Source organism: Eublepharis macularius, chromosome 2 (genome assembly GCF_028583425.1).
Source record: "Eublepharis macularius isolate TG4126 chromosome 2, MPM_Emac_v1.0, whole genome shotgun sequence".
Lineage (NCBI taxonomy): Eukaryota > Metazoa > Chordata > Lepidosauria > Squamata > Eublepharidae > Eublepharis > Eublepharis macularius.
In genome coordinates, this window is record NC_072791.1 from 171,019,464 (window position 1) to 171,041,377 (window position 21,914).

At 41.7% G+C, this 21,914-nt stretch overlaps 1 protein-coding gene across 1 annotated transcript in view; it reads right to left on the bottom strand.

Annotated features, from left to right (window-relative positions):
* DPP10 (dipeptidyl peptidase like 10) overlaps positions 1–21,914 on the bottom strand; it is a 439,415-nt gene that overhangs the window by 23,134 nt on the left and 394,367 nt on the right. Inside the window, exons 17-19 of the mRNA XM_054971084.1 lie at positions 20,991–21,038; positions 13,743–13,841; positions 13,569–13,638 (exon numbers count right to left, since the gene is read on the bottom strand). Of these exons, the coding sequence (XP_054827059.1) occupies positions 13,569–13,638; positions 13,743–13,841; positions 20,991–21,038 (217 nt within the window). The remainder of the gene's footprint in view (positions 1–13,568; positions 13,639–13,742; positions 13,842–20,990; positions 21,039–21,914) is intronic.

A 21,914-nucleotide genomic window follows, 5' to 3' on the forward strand; every position in this document is an offset into this window, starting at 1 on the left:
GTCAGGATCGGCTGGCATGTTTAACGGCTGCCAGTTGTGAAGGCAGACTGCTGGATGGGACCCCCTATACAAGTCCTTCTTTATGCTCTATGGATGGGGTGGTAGGAGCCTGAAGGGGAAAAACTATTTCTCCAGGCTAGCTGGATCCCATCCATGTGCATGGATAGTTCACACCTGGGGCAGTGGGGCTCACCCAGGCAGGTCAAGGCGGACCTGTACTGCTAGTTAGGCCCTTGCTGTGTTTGCTTAATGTTTGCCGTTAATGTTGTTGCCAAATAAAATAGCCCATTAGTTCTCAAACCTTGTGTCTGCCTCTTTATTCCGACTGGGGGAGGAATAGGATTTATCTCTACATGAGAGTGAAAGCTAAAAGAAATAAGTTGTATTAAAATGCATCAAAGTAGTTTGTTCATTCCAAACTTTTCAATGAGAGTCCTGATAATGCCTTCTTACATAAATTGCCTATAATTAAGGTTCTCTATGTCATACCCATGCATAGTCCTAATGTTTTTAGTTCATATTGCAACTTCACCACCAAATGGCAAACCATTTTTAAAAATAGGCAAACCCTTTGGGAGTACTTACAGGGGAAAGGAAATGATGTGCTGAAAACTAAAGCATGGGTGTGAATGTACTAACTTCCAACTTCCAAGAAGATGCCTTCTAAGCCAATTTAAAATGATAAAGATTCATGGAATGTCATCTAATGATGAAGTAAGTGTTTATCACACATACAGCACCAGACTACAAACTTAATTCAGGTTTCATTGTTTCTAGCTGGATGTCTTGGTTGTGCTACTCTGAAGACATAACAGAGCCCTAATTTGCCAAACTATCACTTTCAGGATGTAGATTTTTAGTAACCGACATCATAAAAAGCAACTATATCATGTTACCTGAAACAGCATGATGTTCTTCCTGAAAGTACAGTATTGCTTTTTAGAGGTGGCATTTCTGGTGATGAAAAGAAGGAAGATGTCACTGGCTGGACTTGAGTTGGATTAAAAAGTGAAAAATTACAGTTTTTCCCAGGAAACATAGCTCTGGACAGATTTAATGGACTTTTCTTTCTGGAAATAAAAACCATGTTGACTTCAGATTCATTATGGCTTCTCTTTAATTATGAGGGGACTAATTTGGTAACATCAGGGTGGAGTTTCTACAAAATTGGATTGAGAATTACCAAGATCCAAGACGAATTGTATCAGCCTCAGAAAGTCTCTCTTAACAGATTTTCAGTACTGAATTTTCATTATCTTGTGAAGAGATGTCTAAAAATAATGTCTGTTAACACCAAGAGTAGAAACTTAACAGTTAAAAGGAATGAATGTTTAAAGGGGGGAAATTTTCAATACCACAGGAACACCAAATGGCAAAATCTAAATTTTTCCAACCATTTCAATGGGCTCAGACTGGAGTAATTCTACAAAGGATTACAGGATAAGATGCCTCTCCTTTCTTCACTAACCAAAGTGCCAGGCCTAGAATAATCAGCCTACAAGCCTTTCGTCAAGAACGCATTTATTACCTGATTCAGAGTTTGTATCCTCAGAATAAAACCTGCCCCCACCATAAATCAGATATTAATGATACATGGAGAAGGACCTTCAATGATCAGTTCAGTGCCCAGGCAGTCCTTAATGGGAGGAAGCAATCCGCAGACACTGTGGCCCCACACTATTGGTGCTTTAAAGTCACAACCAGTGCTTTGAAGGGAAAACTAACAGGCACCCAATGGTGGTTGAACAAAACAGATCACCACCAGTTACACTGTTATAATGCAGCCTGATTTAATTCTTTTGAGTCTTTGGGAGGATCCCATAATCCCTTTTATAAGGAAAACATTAATCTTTACCATGATCTGTGCAGCCCTTATTGCTGCCTCTTGGAAAAGTGTTAATGTACCATCTATTTCAATGTGGCACAAGAGACTATGGGGCTTTTTATCATGGATAAAATCTCAGATCGTCTCCATTGTATAGATAACCCTTCATACCAATCCACTCTTTTTGAGCAATGGCTTCCTTTTCTAGATAATTTTAACAATCTAGATTCTAGATTCTAAAGCAAGCAACCTTTCCTGACCCACTTACTTACAATTACGTAATGTTTTCTTTAAAAACAATAGGTATACAGATAGTTATGCTTTTTTCTTATAAACAACTGTACTTTCCATGACATTCTTGAATTGTATATATTAAGATGTTACACCTGTTTATTGTTTGTATATTATTAGAAAAGTTATAAAAATAAAGTTTAAAAACAAACAAGCAGAGCTGATATGCTCCAAATGACCAACCATCTGGCAGGTTAAATTCTAGACTAGCCCATTAACAGAACTTCCGTCTCAGTACCCATGATCTGGTACACATTTTCATAGTTTGGTGACTGCTAGACAGGAATGGATTCATGTTAGATTCACTTTCCTCACCCATCCAATCTTGGCTGCTTCCAAATTGTGAACTCAGGCTGAAACTGTTGAGACAGATTTATCCTGCCCATCTCCTTTATTCAGGTCTTGGTAATACAGGTCAGGTCAGTATGTTCATCTAGGATAAAATTTTGCATGGCTGATGATTTCTCATTTACTGATCTGGCTCTTATCAACAGCACCTTCAGAACAGAAGGATTGCAGGCTGTTACCACATCTCACTTGGTTAGAAAGGGAACAAGAAGAAAAGGACCTCCAAAGTTGTCCAACTATTTTTGTAGGCTGGAGATAGGAGGAAAAATCTGGTACTATATTTGGGGTTTATTTAATAGTTTTTGTCAATGTTTAATAATTTGTAAATTATTTTGAGCGGTAAATAGCCTATCTCTTTGAAGACACAAGATTATGAGGGTACATATTAATAGATACCATATTCCCTCTACAAGGGGGATACCCCTCTACAAGGGGTATGGAGAGTCCACTCCCTCTGGTTGCCCCGAAAGGGGCACAGTATTTTATCTGTTTTTATCTGCATTTTATCCGTTTTTATAGTTGATTTTAAGCTGTATTTTAATTAATGTTGTACCTCGCCCTGAGCCCGCTTGTGGGGAGGGCGTGTTAAAAATAAATAAATACATACATACATACATATAATTCATAATGGAGTGAGGAAATACTACTGTTAGTTCTACTATTCAATACGGTATATCCAAGTTTCACCCTATGACATCACCAGGCCCCATTCTATGAATTTCAAATTTTGGGATTCTGGAGACTTAACAAATTTAGAAGTTCAACACAAATCCCCTCGATATTATCTGCCCCAAAGGGCATCTCTCTAACTCTCTCCTGGTTTTATGGATAGGAGTTAATCCTGCTTCAGCTGCCACAACTTTTACTTTTCCAGAAGCCTTCTTCTCACCTTTAATTTCTCAGACTCAGTAACAAGCCTTCTTCTCACCTTTAATTTCTCAGACTCAGTAACGGCAGCTTGGCTACATTCCTGCATATATTAACGCATCTATCAGCTCTAGGACCCTAGTCAGATAACAAATCCTTCAGACAGGTAGAGTCCACAGGAGGACTAGGGGTCCTACAGAGTGTCCAGGCTTGGACTATTTATTTATCTGTTTATTTATTTTATTAATTACATTTGTATTCCACTCTCCCTGAAAACCAGGATCAGAGAGTTTGGTTGTTTGCACATACATTTAATGTAGATTAAACACACATTTGGCCAGATTACAGCAGATCTGGTTTATTTATTTATTTATTTGATTTATACCCCGCCCTCCCCACAAATGGGCCCAGGGCGGCTAACAACCTTCATAAAACACAGTGAATCAATCAAAACCATAAAATCAATAGTAATCTTTAAAAGTCATTAAAATAGTCCAGATGCAGGCTATTTAAATAAATATTTGGGAGTCTGTATATGGGCATAGCAGATGGCCGAGGGCAGCCCCAGAAAAAGTGATGGTCTTTGATGAAAGAAGGGGGACACATGCTGACACTCAGCCAAAGGCCTGGTGGAACATCTCCATTTTACAGGCCCTGCACAACTGTAACAGGTCCCGCAGGGCCCAGATCTCCAACAGGAGAGCATTCCACCAGGCCGGGGCCAGGGCAGGAGAAGCCTTGGCCCTGGTTGAGGCCAGACGGATGTCCTTTGGGCCGGGGACCACCAGGAGTTGCTTGTCTGCAGAGCACAAGGCCCTGCAGGGGACATAATGCAAGAGGCAGTCCCGCAGGTATGCAGGCCCCAATCTGTGAAGGGCTTTAAACACCAAAGTTAACACCTTGAACTGGATCCGGAACTCCACTGAGAGCCAGTGCAGTTGGCACAGCACAGGATGAATGTGCGCTCAGATTGGCATTCCAGTAAGGATGCGTGCCGCTGTGTTCTGGACCAGCTGTAACTTCTGGGTCAGGCCCAAGGGCAGCCCAATGTAGAGTGAGTTGCATGGAGGTGACCGTTGCATGGATTACTGTGGCCAGGTCCTGTGGCAAAAGATAGGGCACCAGTTGCCTGGCCTGTTGAAGATAAAAAAGGCAGACCTGGCAATGGTCGTGACCTGAGCAAAGGTTTCAATTGTACCCCATTGAGAGTTGGGAGCCGGGTCCCCAACTCGATCACCCCATGACCCTGACACAGTACTTCCGTCTTCCGGGGATTCAATTTCAGGCGACTTTGATGTAACCATACCATCATAGCCTCAACCCTTGGCCAAGGAATCCGGAGCAAGATCATACTAGCCGTCCATCAGCAGATAGAGCTGGGTGTCATCTGCATACTGGTGACAACCTAGCCCAAAGCTGTGAGCTAATGGGGCGAGGGGGCGTATATAGATGTTAAACAGCATCGGGGAAAGAATCTTCCCCTGAGGGATGCCGCATACCAAAGAATGGTGAGAGGACTTCTGTTCCCCGAGTGCCACGCTCTGGCCCCAACTGTGAAGGAAGGAGTTCAGCCATTGCAGGGCTGTCCCATGAATCCCCACATCGGCAATGCGATGGGTCAGAAGATTATGATTGACCATGTCAAACGCTGCTGCAAAATCTAAAAGTATCAGCAGTGCCGACCTGCCCCGATCCAGGTGTTATTGCAGATCATCTGTGAGGGTGACCAGAGCCGTCTCTGTACCATGGCCAGACCTGAAGCTGGACTGGAATGGATCCAGGATAGAGGCATCATCCAGGTATACCTGCAGCTGTTACGCTACTGCCCTCTCAATTACCTTATCCAGGAACGGAAGATTTGAAACTGGGTGGTAATTAGTTGAATCAACAGGATCCAGTGATGGTTTATTTAATAAGGGCTGCACCACTGCCTCCTTCAGTGAGTCTGGGGAAATCCCAGAACTCAGAGAAAGATTAATGTTGTCAGCTAAAAGTGCCCAAATCCAATCACTGCTAGTTTTCACCAGCCATGATGAGCACGGGTCCAGTGGGCATGTGGTATATTTCACAGCACGCAGGACCCTGCCTACCTCCTCCTGGGAGATTCACCTGAATTGGAGAGGGCGACAGGGAGCGATCTTGTTGATAGCTTCAGAGAGACGGGCATTCCAGTCCTCTATCAACTCATCCAAAGAGCCACCAGGGGGTATTGGATCCTGCAGAGCCTTCTGGAATTTAATTAGATCCATTTGACTCCGCGATCATAAATCAGCTCGTCGCCTAAGTGTGTGTGTGGGGGGGAGTCATGGTGCCCAGATGAGCCCTCAGGACAAGGTGGCCTGACCATGGCATTACTATAGGTTTGTCCAGATCCACCTGTATCACCACCCCAAAGATCAAATCCAGTGTGTGTCTTGCTTGATGTGTGAGCATTGATACAAACTGGGAGAATCCTAATGCCGCCATGGAGGCTATCAGGTCCATGGCCGGTGAGGAGGTAGCATCATCAGCATGGACACTGAAGTCCTCCAAGATCAAAAACCTGGGGTACTCCAAGAACCAGCCAGCCACCTCCTCCAACAGGTCAGGCAAAGAATCTGCTGGTGCACTAGGCGATCAGTACACCAGACAGATAGCTATACTCTCCTCGGCATCCCACACCAGGCCCACACAATCAATGCTGGCAATCTTTGGCATGGGGAGAAGCCTGATACTCTTGAATGAGCACTGCCACCCCCCCCCCGGCCACTGTCCCACAACTGGTGAAGGACCGAGAAACCTGTGGGGGGGGCAGCTCTTTCAGGCTGACAGTTTCACCTTTCCGTACCCAGGTCTTGGTCACGAACTCCAGGTTCACCTCTTCCATCACAAAATATTGCTGAAGGGTTGCAGTCTTGTTATTAATGAACGACACCCCATCATGATTCCATTTTTGTGGAGCGTTGATGTCAGCAATTATACTATAAAGATGCTAGTTTCCGTAAGTGTTGCACAATGTTGCACGACGTTAATGACATGTGAAAACGGCCTATGTTTCACACTTATTATGTATATCCATTTTTTTTCATCAAGTTGCAGCTGACTTATGGTGTCCCCATAGGGTTTTCAAGGAAAGAGACATTCAGAGTGGTTTGCCATTGTCTGTCTCTGCACAGCAACCATAGATTTCCTTGGTGGTCTCTCATCCAAGTACTAATCAGGGCTGACACTACTTAGTTTCCAAGATCCAACAAGATTGGGATAACCTAAGCTATTCAGGTCAGGGTGTATTCACTGCCTCTTAAAAATAATATTTCATATGTACAAGTAAGCCTATTTTTCTATCCAATTTGTAGTTCTAATATTGCATACAAATACAATTACTCAACTCTGAGGTATTCTTTAAAAAATCTATATAAGAAACATGCAAGTAAATATCCCCATATCCTAAGAAGTAACTAAATTACATAATCGTGATCATAAGTAGTGAAACAACATAAACATGATCATGAACAATGATCTCCAACAAGGAGTGCACTGTTGTCATAGTGTCCACAGATGGGTTTCCAGGCAACATCCTGCCCCAACATCCCATGGCAGCTTGGGGGTGCCAGTCCTGGCCCCCATGGCAACCTTTTTGTGCTAGCACCCGTTCCTTGTTCTCAAAATTCCAGAAGTGCTTACAGGTTTAACATGATGGGGACCTCTTATCTAAGGCATTATAAGGGAAAAAACCACAAAGAAAATGGAGAGTAGAAACAAAAAACTTAGGGAGGAGTACAAGTTACATAGAGAATTTCTTGAAAGCCATGTAAACAATGATGTACACAAAATACAGCATGCAGGACACGCAATATTTTATTAGATTAAGTTGCTGAAATGTCTCCTGCCTTGTTAATAATCAAATATTGCATTATTAGCAGATTGCAGAAGATTTAGCTGTGCATTTCTATTCATGTTAATGAGATTCTCTGCTAATTGCTCATTCTTTGCATATTGTCAGAAAAAATCTTTACACATTCAGTGACATTATGCATCCCTTAGATGTGCAGTTTTCAGTTTAATGAACTAGAATTTCATGTGCACATTGAGAAGTTCAAGAGGAAAAGACATTTGGATTCTTGTGGCATCTATGCCATGCCAAGATGATCTCAATTACAAAGGTACTATTCTTATCCCATGCATGGTAAATAGCACACTCATTTTCAGTTTTGGGGACCAGATAATCCAGATTTATCTTCAGGATGCCATGAGTAGTGGAGAAGAAAGAATGACAAGCTACCAGGAAGGTTATTAATCAGGCCAATGCCAGAAGAATTATGGGCCAACAGAAGTAGATCCATTGACTTCAGTTAATAAAATTCTAGCAGAATATTCATTTTATTCAATCTAGCAGAATGAATAAAACCACAGTCTCCAGAAACCACGTAAACCTCATGGGAAGTCTCTTCATACAAACGGCTTCCACACCTGGACTAGCATTCATGTGCTTCAACTTTTTTGAAGCAACTACAATATAAATGCAACATCTCAAGTGGTCTTGAGATATATTTTTGGATAGCAGGTATTTTTTAAAAGTACAATTGGAACGAAATACATTATGCCATGATGTAACCAACCTAGTTATTTTCAGTAGATGCACAATCCACAAAATACTAATCTTTTTTTTTTTTAAGTTGGGGAACCACACTGCCAGGATGGGAATGATATGTGGTTATTTATTTATTTATTTATTTATTTATTTATTTATTTATTTATTTATTTATTTATTTATAGTTTGTCACTGAGATCCAAGGTGGATTACACAGTGCAAGTGAAAATACAATATAACCAACAGCTAGACATTCACTGAGCAAAGTACAATAATGAACAGCAGTGAAAGAGATACAATAGGATATGGTAGCAGAAAGTTTGAAAAACAAGCATAAAGCCAAATACAGAGATGAAATCTTTCTGAAACAAAGCAAAACTAATTTCATGGCATGTTTAGCAACATAGAAACTCTCTAGTAGGCGCATATCTACATCAGCAGACAGTAACTCAACAGAATAGCATATAGTCCCTGTCCCTAAAAAGTATCTACTTATGCTACAGCTCTATAATCTGGGTAGAAAGTCCTTCTGCATAATTCAATTTTGCATAGTTTGAGGAAAGCTTCTGGAAGTATTCTTAGTAAGCTTTTGAGCCAAGAACAAAGTTATGCACTGTATACTAGCTAGGCACAAGTAAGACAACAAACGAACAAAAGGACATTCCTGTTGGAATAATTTTGGAAAAATATTTTGATGAATACATCTATATATGTAATAGAATTGGAAGAGACTTTACAGACCATCTAGTCTAACCCACCATCCAACACAGTAACAGCCTAAAGCATCCTCAACAAGTATTTGTCCAGCCACTCATTGAAGACTGCCAATGAGAAGGAACCCACCACATTCCTAGGCAGCCGATTCCACTGCTAAATTATATATTTGCAATGGACTAATGAATGTGGCATTTTAACTTTATATAACCAAAGACAATTGTCATGGGATGAAGGGGCAGCTCTTAGTTTATAGTGACAAAGGATTCTCTTGGAGATGAGTTGGCTGTACCTGGCTTGGGATCCTGCTTGCTGTTCTGGATGAAGTTCACTGGACCAAAGGATTTGCTGAGATTTGGGGTCCAGAACCTTAACAGCACATTGGGTAACTTACATCAGAGCCCATGTGGGTTGGAGTCTGAAAAGATTCCTTTGTCTTGGTGACGTGTGTGGGCGCTCTTCTGCAAGGGCTGGCAGCTACCATGACACATTCACCCATCAGCCTCCAACTGGAGCTGGTGTGAAGAAACTCTGCCTTTATTTTTAATTAGCTTGTATCCTTTGCCTGTATTTACTTTAGAGCTCTGCCTTTTAGTACTAAAGTTATTTAGTCAAAGATCATAGCAGTGATTCCTTTTTGCATGCTCCAACAGCTGGCCAGTGTTATGTATATGCCTTGGGGACAGCTGTACCCTTGGGCAACTGTCCTGGCACCAGGGGGGTTCCTAACATACAGAGGACAAACATCCAAGGGTGGTGGTACGCTGCTCAGAGAGACTCCAGAGCCTACCTCTTTCAGTGTTGCTGGAGAGAACAGAGTACATGTCTCCCAACCTCAGCATCGCAGGTGGGGGTAATGTTCCAAAGAGAGAGAGGGGGGGGGGAGAGAGGGAGAGGGAGAGAGAGAGGGAGGGAGGGAAAGGGAGGATGTGACATCTACGGCACTCTTGTACCATTTTTGAATCAGATCTTTTGTTATATCTGGCTTTGCTTGTCACATTAATATCTGAGTCCTAATTACTGATATTTTCTTATAGTAATACAAAGACAACTGTCATGGAATGAAGGGAAAACTCTCAGTTTATGGTGATAAAGGATCTCTTTGGAGCTGAGCTGGCAGCATCTGGCTTGGGAATGGCTCGCTGTTCTGGATGTTCTTATGACAAGAATAAAAGAACATGAAAGACACTGCAGACTTGGACAACCTGAAAAATCAGCAGTGGCTGAACATAGCCTAACTCAAACAGGGCACAGTATCTTATTCCAGGACACCAAAATACTGAACAACACTTCCAACTACTTTGTCAGACTGCACAGGGAAGCCATTGAAATTCACAAGCATAAGCAAAACTTCAACAGGAAAGAAGAAACCTTAAGAATGAACAGAGCATGGTTTCCAGTTCTGAAAAACACCAGGCTAACAAAACACTCTATACTCGACAATAGCCCTGCAGAGAAGATTAGCACATCAAGCACCAATCCATATGCAAAAGAACCTCCTCAGGATACAGTGAAGCCTCCCACCATTAGCATTCCACACCCTGGGAAACTCTTACAGGATGACTCAGCTCAACCCCACCCCTCCTGAGTAGATACAAATGACCTGCCAACATCTTTTCCACACTGTGACACTGAGAGATCTCTGTCTTTTGGTGCTACACCTCTGAAGATGCCAGCCACAGCTGCTGGCGAAATGTCAGGAACTACAATGCCAAGACCACGGCAATACAGCCCAGAAAACCCACAACAATTTGACATAGTCCCTCAGGTATTATAAATCTAATTCTAAACCTGGAACATCCCAGGATTGCAGAAAAAAATATAAAAAAATAAAAAAGTTTAAAGTTTGGCAACAAAGACCAAAACAATACTAGTTCATGAGCTCTTGGCCATCATTTTAGAGAAGAGAAGAGCAGCTGCCTGCCACTGATTGAGCCAGGTGGGTAGGGGAGTAGCAACTGCCCCTGCCCCTCTGTATCACTGCCAGAAATGGGGCAGGGCAAAAGAATGGGAGCCACCACTGCCAACTGTCCCTCTCATGGCTGCTGTAAGCCATGCAGGCAGGCAAACTGAGCTGGGTAGGGCAAGAGGGTAGCAGTTGGAGCCACCACTAGTACTGCCTCCTTCTTGCACCACTGGCATTGGAGGTGGGTGGGTAAGGAGGAAGAGTAGGAGCAACCATTCCCTCCCCCCATGAGCCAGTTAAGGAGGAGATTGCAGCTGGCTGGTAGTTAGAAGAGGGAGAAATAGGAGTTGTTGCCCCAGAGGCTGCAGCCACCACAGCCAGGCCCAGTAGGTGGAGGCTGCAGCACCACAGGCATGGATGAAGGAGCAGAGGGAGTGGGGGAAGGATGAGATCCCCTCTCTGTAAGTCTCCTTGGTCCCCTGCTTCTTAATATATAATCTGTAGCATTGTTTATTATAATGATGCCATAACAAATCATTTAATTGTTCGAATACTTTAAGAAGAAGACTCACCCTGCGGCTGTTCAACAGCCTCGGCAGGGAGTTTCCGTTTGCCGCCCTGCCCGGTGGAAAGGAGGCAGGCTCCCTTCCTTCCCGGGCATCCGGTGCATTGGCCAGGGGGCGGAGCCAAGGGCCGTTTTTCGGCGGCTCCGTCTTCCCCTGGCCACAGTTTTGAAAGAGCTCGGCCCACCCACCTCTCCCTGTTTTAGTGCAGGACTAGCTGGCTGCTGTTCATAGAATCATAGAATCATAGAGTTGGAAGGGGCCATACAGACCATTGAGTCCAACCCCCTGCCCAGTGCAGGATCAGACTAAAGCATCTCTGTTCCAGAGCCGGGTAGGAATTTTTACCTTTTTTCCCAGATTGGCTACGGGAAAGGAAGCTTTTTTCGCCTACCTTGCACTAATGGCAGTGTGTGAGGTATTTGAGGTGGTGCCGTAGGGGTTTGTTCTGTCATTGGCAGGAGATTTGGGGAATAGGGTGCGGGCTGGTGAGCACCCTGTGGCACTTCCCCGTGAGTGGGGACAGGGCTGCCATTAAGGGCGGTATGCATGGTTGCGGCTACCGTACGTTGGCAGAAACCTGCGGGGATCCTCAATACAAGGCCTCCCCTCATGCCTTGCGGCTGGGGCGTAACAGGTGCTTCAATGGGGATCCATGGCCTGGCAGCCCGGGTTGCAGCCATTCAAAGGATGGCCTACACCCAGGGGCGTGGGGCTCGACCAGACAGGTCAAGGCGGAGGTCCGGAGTTGACCCCAGGGCTTGACCTGTACCGCTTAGTTGGCCCTTGCCTTGTTTACGTTATGGTCATTTAATAAACGGCCCTTTAATTCCAAGCCTGTGTCTGTCTCTTCCTTCCGGCTGGGGCGGCAAAGAATTATTCCCATCACCCAAGCACTTCAGAAGCTTGAATTTTCGACAATATCTTTGATCGCATTTTTTATATCTATCAGCTACGAAAAAGGCTGCCAATATCATTTGGATGATGTCCTACATACAGACACAAGACAGAGAAGACAGAATACAAAGAAGAGATCATTTCATCGTTACCCTGTGTGCTTCTTCCAAATATCTACTAGTGATTACTGCCAAATACTGTTCAGTAAGTATGACTGTGAACACACGAGAAGCTACCTTATACCAAGTCAGATCATTGATCTATCAAGTTTAGTATTGACTAAAATCAGCTTTCCAGGGTCATAGGGTCTTTATCATCAGCTACTATGTGAGCTACAGGAGATATCAGGAATTGAACCTGGGACTTTCAGCATGCAAAGCAGATGATCTAAAGCCCCTCTAACACTGAGCTACAGCCCTATTTGTGCAACAAAAGCTTGCTGTGTTAATGTGACCTTCTACTGAAGGGAGTGTTCAGCATCCAAACAAGATCTTTGTCAAGGGAACTAATATATATATATGTAAGAAAAATCCTGATAGGCATAAGAAGCCTGGTCTGCATAATTAAAAGACTTGCAAAATAGCACAGCTTACTCTAAAATACAGCACGACCTTTTGTAAAAACCGGTGCAAACCAAAGATTTGATGATTTGGATGCAAGCAGTGGGTCAGTGTACAGAACAAAGTTGCTTTGAAACTGGGCTGCTGATGCACTGGGCCAGTGAATTGACTCTCAAATGAGCTGCCAAACCATTGCTATCCAAAAAACATAGGCACTGTACCCAAGATGAAAGGAACTATGCAGTCCCTAAGTCAGCCCAGGGTTGCCAGGTGCCCCCTGTTAACCAGTGGGGGTTGATTGGGGACTTTCTGAGAAGAGGGATTCAGCCAGTGGGGAAAAAAGTATGGTGGGAACGGAGGAAGGAGAGAATGTTGTCAACATCTCAATGTGCTGACAGCACTCCCCAAGTGCCTGGAAGTGATGTCAGTGCATTGCTGGGGGATACCAGAGAAGTTAAACCATAGAGTATTTCCCAAAAGCTAAAGCATTCCCTAGCATTGCACTGATGTCATTTCAGGGTGTCCAGGGAGTGATATCAGTGCATCAGGACACTGACAACATTCACACCTATTCCTGCCACTCCCCTACTTGCCAGCTGAGCAGTGGTGGGAAGCCCAGGGTGAGGGATGCCCCACTCCAACCAAAGGAATGCTCGGCATGACAAAGCACAAGTGGAAGCAAGTCCTGTGATTCAAGCCAGAGATTATATGGCTCTTTCTCAGAAGGAATCTGTTCTCTCACACTTCTGAAAAATCTAGCTTCAATGTTTGTTAATTTCTCTGACTCTCAGACTGGTTCCCCAAATCTCTATCCCATTACAATTCTTGAAAACTAAAGATGACAGATGGTCTAGTAATCCCTCAAAGAAATTCCTCAAATAAAGTAGTGTATGTATGACAATAATCAGAGCAGGGTCGTGTCCCAACAGGGCTATGTGAAATAAAGCACATATTGTTCTACCTAGAGAGCACGAAAATAAACCATGCAACATTATAATTTAATTAGTAACTCTAGACTCATACTTACACTATTAACAGGAGTGGATACTTATTCCGCGGTGTGAAATCCTTTGGAAGCAACAACTGTAAAGGAAGATCTTTTAAAAAAAGAGCAAAACATTAAAGGCTGCTAGTTTCAAAGATTTTAAAAAAATGTTTGAACAATATTTGGTTTATACTAATAACATATAGGTATATTTACCATAATCATCAATGTGAAGCATTTTAATTTCTGTCTGGACTTTTTTTTTCTTTAAAAGGGCTTCTTGTAATACAGAACTGTTTTCCAATATATAAAATTCTGTAAGAATAGTATGACAGAAGGAAGAAATATGCATCAAAATGGGAAACAGTGAAAGTATAAAATACGTTTATTAAAAGACACATGAAAATCCCTGGCCTGGATCCTAAACTTTGCTTCTGCTATTCTCATTTCTACTGCAGGGGTGTTTCCTCTCCCTAGTGCACATTTTGCAAGGCTAGAGTCTTTCCATGAGCTTTTAAAATCTAGTACCAGAAGATCTAGTCCCTCCACAGTAGAACACGGCCTCCACAATGGACAGGATGGAACACAAGTGAGGTTTCGGATCCAAGTCTTCTATTTTTAGGGATTTTATTTTCTTTATGTGTAGTTTACCTTTTCCACTAATATTCTAGAGGTTACAGGACCTAAAGTAGTGCAATCAGACAGCATAAGAAAACAAATGAACAAAGCAATAGGAATTAGAGAACAGAATTCAAGAACAATGTGGACAAACTAAAGAAAAGATATACTAGAAACAAGTAGATTATATCATATATGTGAAATGCAGTAAAAGCAGATGATACTAAATCCAAACAAAGTGCACCTTTTAAAATTCTTCTACATAATGTCTTTGGGGGGAGGGGTGGAAAAAACTGGGCTTAAATTATAGTATGCATAAGGACACATTAATGATTTGCTTTCCTTTTTTTGGATTTAATGAACTTTTAAGAAATAAATCTTTATTCTGCCATTGGATGAAGCAGAAATGGCATCTTATCTCTGGAAAACTTGAGTGCACAGCAGGAATATGACTATAGGAAGCTGTCACACAGAGACTCCCATCTGGGATGCCATTTGCCTGCTAGACGCAGCCAAACATCCACTGGAGCTCTCCTGTCTACCACCAGTGTGATCAATGGAGTGACACAGGGAAATGGGAGAGGGGCGAATGCCATCACATGATGCCTCAACTTCACTGATGGGTTAGAATCTGGAAGTGATGTTGCCAAGATGTGCAAGATTAGGAATTTTCCCTACCTCTATGGTTTTTACTCTAGAGATCGGGGGGAAACTTAAGAGTGTCATGCAATCTGGTGCCACATCTTCTGGGTTCCTAGCCAGCAGTGATGTTACAGCATTGCACACTGTTGTTTTGCATGCCTCTGCTCTCCAAATGCTCCTGCCATAGTGGGAATGGACTGGCAACCCTACTTCCATCTGATTCACCAGCTCTAAATGGGAACTTATTCAAGCTTATTAAGGGAGCGGTAACCATTTGGCGTCTCGTAAAGCAGTAGTATAAATGTATTAGTTTCAAAGACCTCACTATTCACATGAAAGATTCTTTAAAGATCTAAAGAGTCATACAAAGCCATAAGTTTTGTAGATCTTAGTGCTTTTTCTGACGTAACAATTTTCAAGGAAGGTCCACATGAAGACATATAGACATATAGATTCCATTGTCCTAGAAACGGTCTCATTGTCCTAGAAAAGGTTATTTATCAGTTCTGATGCATCATTTTTCATCAATATTCCTTATGATGGTTGACATGTCCCACATTGTTCTTAGCTTCGTCCAGCTACATGGATGCATGTAACAATTTTACAAAATGATGGGGGAAATGTATGCAGAAGATAACATCTTCTAACATATCAGAGAACTGAGAGAGTTGAAACAATTTTTTTTAAGCTGTGCACACAAACACACACTCAAATGCAGAAAAGCTTTGATTGTTGGAAGTAAATCTGCAGTTTGGTAATTTTGGGCCCAAGCTGTTTGTCTGGGCTGCCATGCAGAAATGTTGGAATTCCTTGATAGCACCACAGCACCTATATTGTTCTCAAATTGTATAATATAGAAAGAGGTTTTGCCAGAAAATACAAAATACTACTCAGTACTTGGCATACTATATTTACAATCACAGCTTGTGATGATTTTAAGTGTTTGTGTGTCTTTAAATGCTTGATGTGGTACAGATAAAGAGTGGGGTGAAAGAGAGGGATGAGATGAGTGGTTGATGACTGAGAGTGTTGGTGAGTGAACTGTAGTTTTTAGTTACTGAGTGGAGAGAAAAGATTTAGTCTGGGCAGAGCAGGCAACCTGTGTGGAAGCCTGAGGGGATTCTCATTCCAGTTCAGTGTGTGGAAGCCTGAACTGTGTGTGTCTGTGAGATAACTTCCATTCTAGCTGAAGTAGGCAAACTGTGTGTGCACCTGAGAAAGTTTGTGTATATCTGTGTGACTGAGCCTATGAAGAGAAACTTTAAGATCTGAGTGATAACTATCTTTGAAACTATCAGGCTTAATTAACAGCATGAAACTGATATGCTTCTTGTAAAAATAAAAGCTTATTTCATTTTTTTAAAATCCCAGTCATTCCTATATATCCTGATCCTATCCTCAGGGCCACATAGTCCCACAAAGGAGTCTGACGCTTGGGATGTTATTAAAGAGGGAATTTAAATGAACTAATTTGGAATATAATTCCCGGTGGCAGCAATCTACCCAGAGGATGTAAAAAGAGGGTTAAAGGAAAAATCTATCTGAAAAAGAAAGGGGCTCATAACTAGAGATGGGCACGATCCACATTACGAATGTAAAAAACCCACGAAAATGGCAATCGCGCGATCGTGACCCGGCAGATCGTGATTGTCCATGGCCAATGATCCTGCGGTTGGGAAAGGCCTGGATCGTGGCGTTCGGGCTCGATTCGGGGATCCAGACACTCAGGTGCCAGCAATCTATTCCCCTGGCAATGGAGCCAGGGGAATGCCTGAGCTCTGTTTGCCCTCCTTCTGTTGTCCTGGAAACCAAAATGGAAGCCCAGCTTTCCTTGATCAGCAGGGCTTCCTTCCAACCACGGAGAAGCAAAGCAGTCACCAGTTGGGAGAAGACACCCAGGGGAGGGAGGGGGAAGGGGGTGTTCTGTAGCCATGGGCACTCCAATCTCATCCCTGCAAACCCTGATAGGCAGCTCTGATGGCCAAACACAGACCTCCTGTGTTGCTGAATGGGACCCATGCTTATAAATAGCCATGGGCTCCCAGGCTGGGTTTCATGATCCACAATCTGGGTTCGGGAACGGGACATGTTCGTTGCTGTTCGGGAATTTGGGATCGTGGTCTGCACCGAACCACGATCCTCTGGTTCTGTAATTTTTTTTGGTTCGTGCCCATGTCTACTCATAACAGAGCTCTAGCCTATGTTAAAAGATTGTAAGAACTCTTTCCACTTCCTCACCTGGAAAGCTGTAAAACCTAAACATAACAGAAATGTTTAAAGTAATATTTCTAATCCATATGTATTTGACAGTTTGACAGTTTCTAATCTTCTCCTATTAATACAGATTTTGCTAAAGAAATACCTTCTCATTTAGGGCAACAAGGATACATTAGTGAAAATGTTAATTCTGGGCAGTCAACCAAACTGTTGTAATAACTGGTTCCAAATAACTTCAATAATGTTTTTTTTCCCACTTTACTAATGGAGGAGATTACCTAATTGTGAGTTCAGGTATTAGATTCATAGCCTTCACTACTTTTTATTGTGTCCGTATTGATTTTATTCTTGGTTGTAAACAATAACATCTTGATCTTCTGGCTACTTTTCCTTCCAAAATGCACTGTACAAAATTATTTTTGCTTTGATCCCATGCAGATGAGAATTTTAAAAGGGATCAGAGCAGGGCATTTCCTTTTCCTCCAAATATCAAAGAAATCCTTAAACTTACTATTGCCAAGTCCAGTGACCGTGAGCAACAGTACAGTGCTATAAAGAGAATATTATAAAAACAAGCACAAGGGATCATTTGAATCTCCCATTCAATTAAACAGCACAGTTAAATTATCAAAATGGGACTCATCTGCATGGAGATGATTGTTCTCATCAGTATAATATTGCGCTGTGTAAATTAAGATACTCCCTTATGTGTATGACTGAAGTTTATTGGGGCAGAACTCCACTAGTCTGGACGAGTTAAGAATAAACTAGAGCACACCAAGTGGTAGTACAGCTTAAATTAGTGCAACACATGATGCCTACAAATAATATTTAGAGCACATTACAACCCTCCATCACAGTGTATTTAGTATGTACACAGATGGGATGAAGCAACAGAAAATAACAACAAAATCTGGAACATTTCTCATGATCAAGCATTTTCATCCCTGTGAAGAAATATCTGCATAAGCATTTTAGGGTGGGTGAAGTAGGGGAGATAATTCTCAGTGTATAGCCAATTTGTTCAAAATGCATACTATGTTCAGCCTGGGAAATGGAATACTCATCATTCCATCTTAGAAGATACAATGTGCATAAAGGGACAAGTGATGTCAAGGACATTCGTGTAACATTTCCAAACTACTCCTAATAGCAGTTCCTGCACCAATTGAATTAGCACAAGGAACACATCAGCAAAAATACTAAAGACATATCCTGGTATGTTCTGAATGAACAAGCATGAACAAAAAGTGCCTGACTGTCATGTCTTTTGCAGCCATTTTAGCATAATTTACAGTACTGACTTTGTCATGGGTCTTATACCTAGACATATCAGAACTACCATTTTTGCTCACTAGAAATAAACTATGAGTCCCAAAAGTGCTTGATCACCAGGACATTGTCTGCAAGAGGCATCCAAATAAGAAAAAATATCACAGAAGTTATGGGCTAAAACTTATATTATACTAATTATTTAACTAATTTTTCATTTTTTAAAAAAAAATGCTAGTGCTGACAATCAAGGAAATTTACTGGTAGAGATTAGAACTACAAAATGCAATGTAGACCATCTTAGCAAACCCAGGTTTTCCCTATTCTGGAACAGGAGCTTTATAGACAAACAATGCAACCAAGGCAAGCTCACAAAATTATCAAAAAATGATCAAATGGAGTGCATCTACAGCAACGATGGTTATGTCAGCTTAGCTGCAGAATTCCACTGGTCATCTATGAGGAACTGAGGCAGAAGACTGTTATATCGTGGCAAGTTGTGAATTTGGTTATATTCCCTTACTGAACTGTTTTGTTATTTTCCCATGATCCCTTAGGGCCAAAAAGCATGTGTTGTAGTTTGGTTTCATTTTCCTTTCTAGAGTTGGCTGGTTGTTCTCTAGTAAAGGCCTGGCTTTTGCTCCAAATAAAACTTTCAGTCCTTCTGGCATGGCGTTCATGTGGAATTATTACGAAGACTAAATCTAGCACTTTCTAATTCCTCCTAATCTAGTCTAAACTAGAAAATATAGCCATTACAGGAAAATTTCTTCTTCATGTGTCGTGTTTGCTTGTTTATAATAATTACCACATGCATTTGGCACGTTGACTTTATTATTTAGAATCCTGCTTGAGGTGGCTTATAATTAAAATAATATAACAATATAAAATAACAAGCCATTAAAAACAAGCCATTGGACATAAAAAAAACATAAATACTGTACATAAACAAAAGGGAAGCAGACCATTTAAAAAAATAGTAAGATAAACCCCCTAATTAAGAGCCTAGGTAAAAACATGTGTTTTGGCCTGGAGTCTGAAGTAAAGTAGGTGCCGGGAGAGCCTCAAGGGGGAGGGTGCTTCAGTCGGTAGCATGCCACCCCAGGAATCTACTCCAACAGTTCTATGATGATTTCATGTGATCGTTTTGGCCTGTTGTAGTAAACAGACAGTTTGCATTACATGCCCAGTGAAATATGCTTTTTGTATTAGCTCTCATAGAGTTTTGATTCTAAAGCATCTGAAGGAGTGGACACTACCTATTAGGGTTGCCAGCTCCAAGTTGGGAAATTCCTGGAGATCTGGAGGGTGAAACCTGGAGAAACCTGGAGAAAGTGGGGTTTGGGGAAGAAAAAGACCTTGGCATGGCATAATTCCATAGAGTCCACCTCCCAAAGTAGCCATTTTCTCCAGGTGAATTGTTCTCTGTGGCCTGGAGACCAGTTGTAATTCCGGGAGATCTCCAGCCACTACCTGGAGGCTGGCAACCTTACTACCTATAGTTCTATCAGTACCATCCTAAACAGAGTTAAAGTCTTCTAAGTCAATTAAGATCAATGGGCATAGAAAGGAGTAACAGCTTAGTATGGAACTGCATAGCCATGGTTCTACTTTCAAAGTACTTGCTTCTACAACTTCTTTTAGGAACCTTGCGATGATTTATAGGATATGAAAACCAGAGTTCCGAGGCAGGGAAAACATATCACACCATGGAACATGGATTAATATTTGCCACTATCACCACTTGTGGCAAGTATTCTTGCCACATATCACATCATGTGAGAGGCCCGGGTTCAACTCTTCACCCTCACAATCCTCACAAACCTTAGTGAATGATCTTGGGACAATGACTGTTAGGCTAAACCACTCACAAAAATATTATGAGATGAAAAGAAGGAAGGGCTGTGTACACTGTCCTGAGCTCCTTGGTGGAAGTATGGCATATTTAAGGAGGTTCTTTTGCAGTCATTGCACACACAGTAGACATGCAGATGTATGCAATTCCCTCATCAGTTTATGAAAACATGTTCACAAAGAGATGATCTGGAAGAACCAATTTTGGAAAAAACATTGTCTACCATGACACATTTAAAATTTAATTATGTTTTATTTCATAAACAATCAAACTGAATACCAAAAGAAGTTAAGCTAAAATAAAATATTGAAATTTATTTTTGATATTCCAAGGGAAGTTCCATATCCTTTATTAGCCATATATGTATGAAAAGATTTACTTTGTTTTGCTTAGGGTCACACAAGTTTTGAGGAACACACTGTCTATTTCTTAGAAACTGTACTATACTGCACAAGCTTAAGCAAAAGAAAAATTTGGTTTATAATATGCAGGTTGAATTAGACAAACAGCACTCTGGAGGCAGAACTTAATCCAAAATAATTGGATTATAGTTTTAAGTATTTCAGCCAATACATCAGAGTTGCTGTTTAACAGAAACTTGATTTGCAGTTACTGAAAGGGATCATGCTAATGTACCACCCAATTAGCACAAGTATTAGTATGAGATAAAAGATATATATCTAGTGTAACATCAACCCTAGTATGCTATGGTCTCTTGATTAATTTCTCTCTATTCTTACAGGCGCATTTATTGTTAGGTTATAATTAAGACAGGTTTATAGGCATTGATTCCTTGACAGTCTAAAAAGAAAAAAGGGGGGAAAGGCTCAAGAAAATTCCCAACAATCTGGTGTACCTACTTTCAGGATTACTTGTACTGTGCACACTGACAACTGGAACATCAGGTCCTGTAAGAGGAAGAAAGCACATTAGCTATTAAAGTTGATATTTATTGATATGGCTTATTCAGCTCTTCAGCAGAATGCAAGAATCTTCAAATGTGCGTTAAAAGCTCTGCCCCCAATTCTCCAAACAATTAATGCATGTGCTTTAATACTAAGCACATGAGTAGTCCCCTTAATGCCAACACATTACCAGGATAATCTCATGGGAAATGCTACAAGTCTGTGGCATTATTATTATTATCTCAATTTTACAGTTGAGAAATTGACACACAGAGCGATTAATAGTCTGATTATTAAAAAAGTGCGGAGCACCTGCAGCTATGGTTAAATCAAGAGAATGGTGAGTACTCAGCACTTTTCAAAGTCATTTGGAAGACAACTGAGAAATGTCAAAGATTGCACAAGAAATGTGTCTACTACCACTACAATCCAAGGCCAGAGCCCTTATCCAAAGAAGACATTTACATATAAATAAGAGCTTATTTAACTAGATTTTTTATGAAGTTCGTTCTGCAGCAGCTGTCATCCCTGAAAAAAAAAAGCTTGCCTTATGGATAGCTGGAGCTGCTGCAAAGAAACACCAAAGAAAGCTCCAATTGAGGGTGGAAATGCTCATAACTAGACATGGGCACGAACCAAAAAAAATTAACGAACCTGTGATTCGTGGTTCGGTGCCACTGACGAACCCAAACAAATGAACCGTAATGAACATTTCCCATTACCGAACCGGTTTGCGGGTGTCGGAAAGGCCCCCGTTGCACTTAGAGAGCCCATATTCACAGGGAGTGTTTAGCAGGCTCTCCTCCAACCAGCACCCAAGTTTGGTCAAGATTGCAATAGGGATCTTGGAGTTATAACCTCTCCAATCTGAGGCCCCCA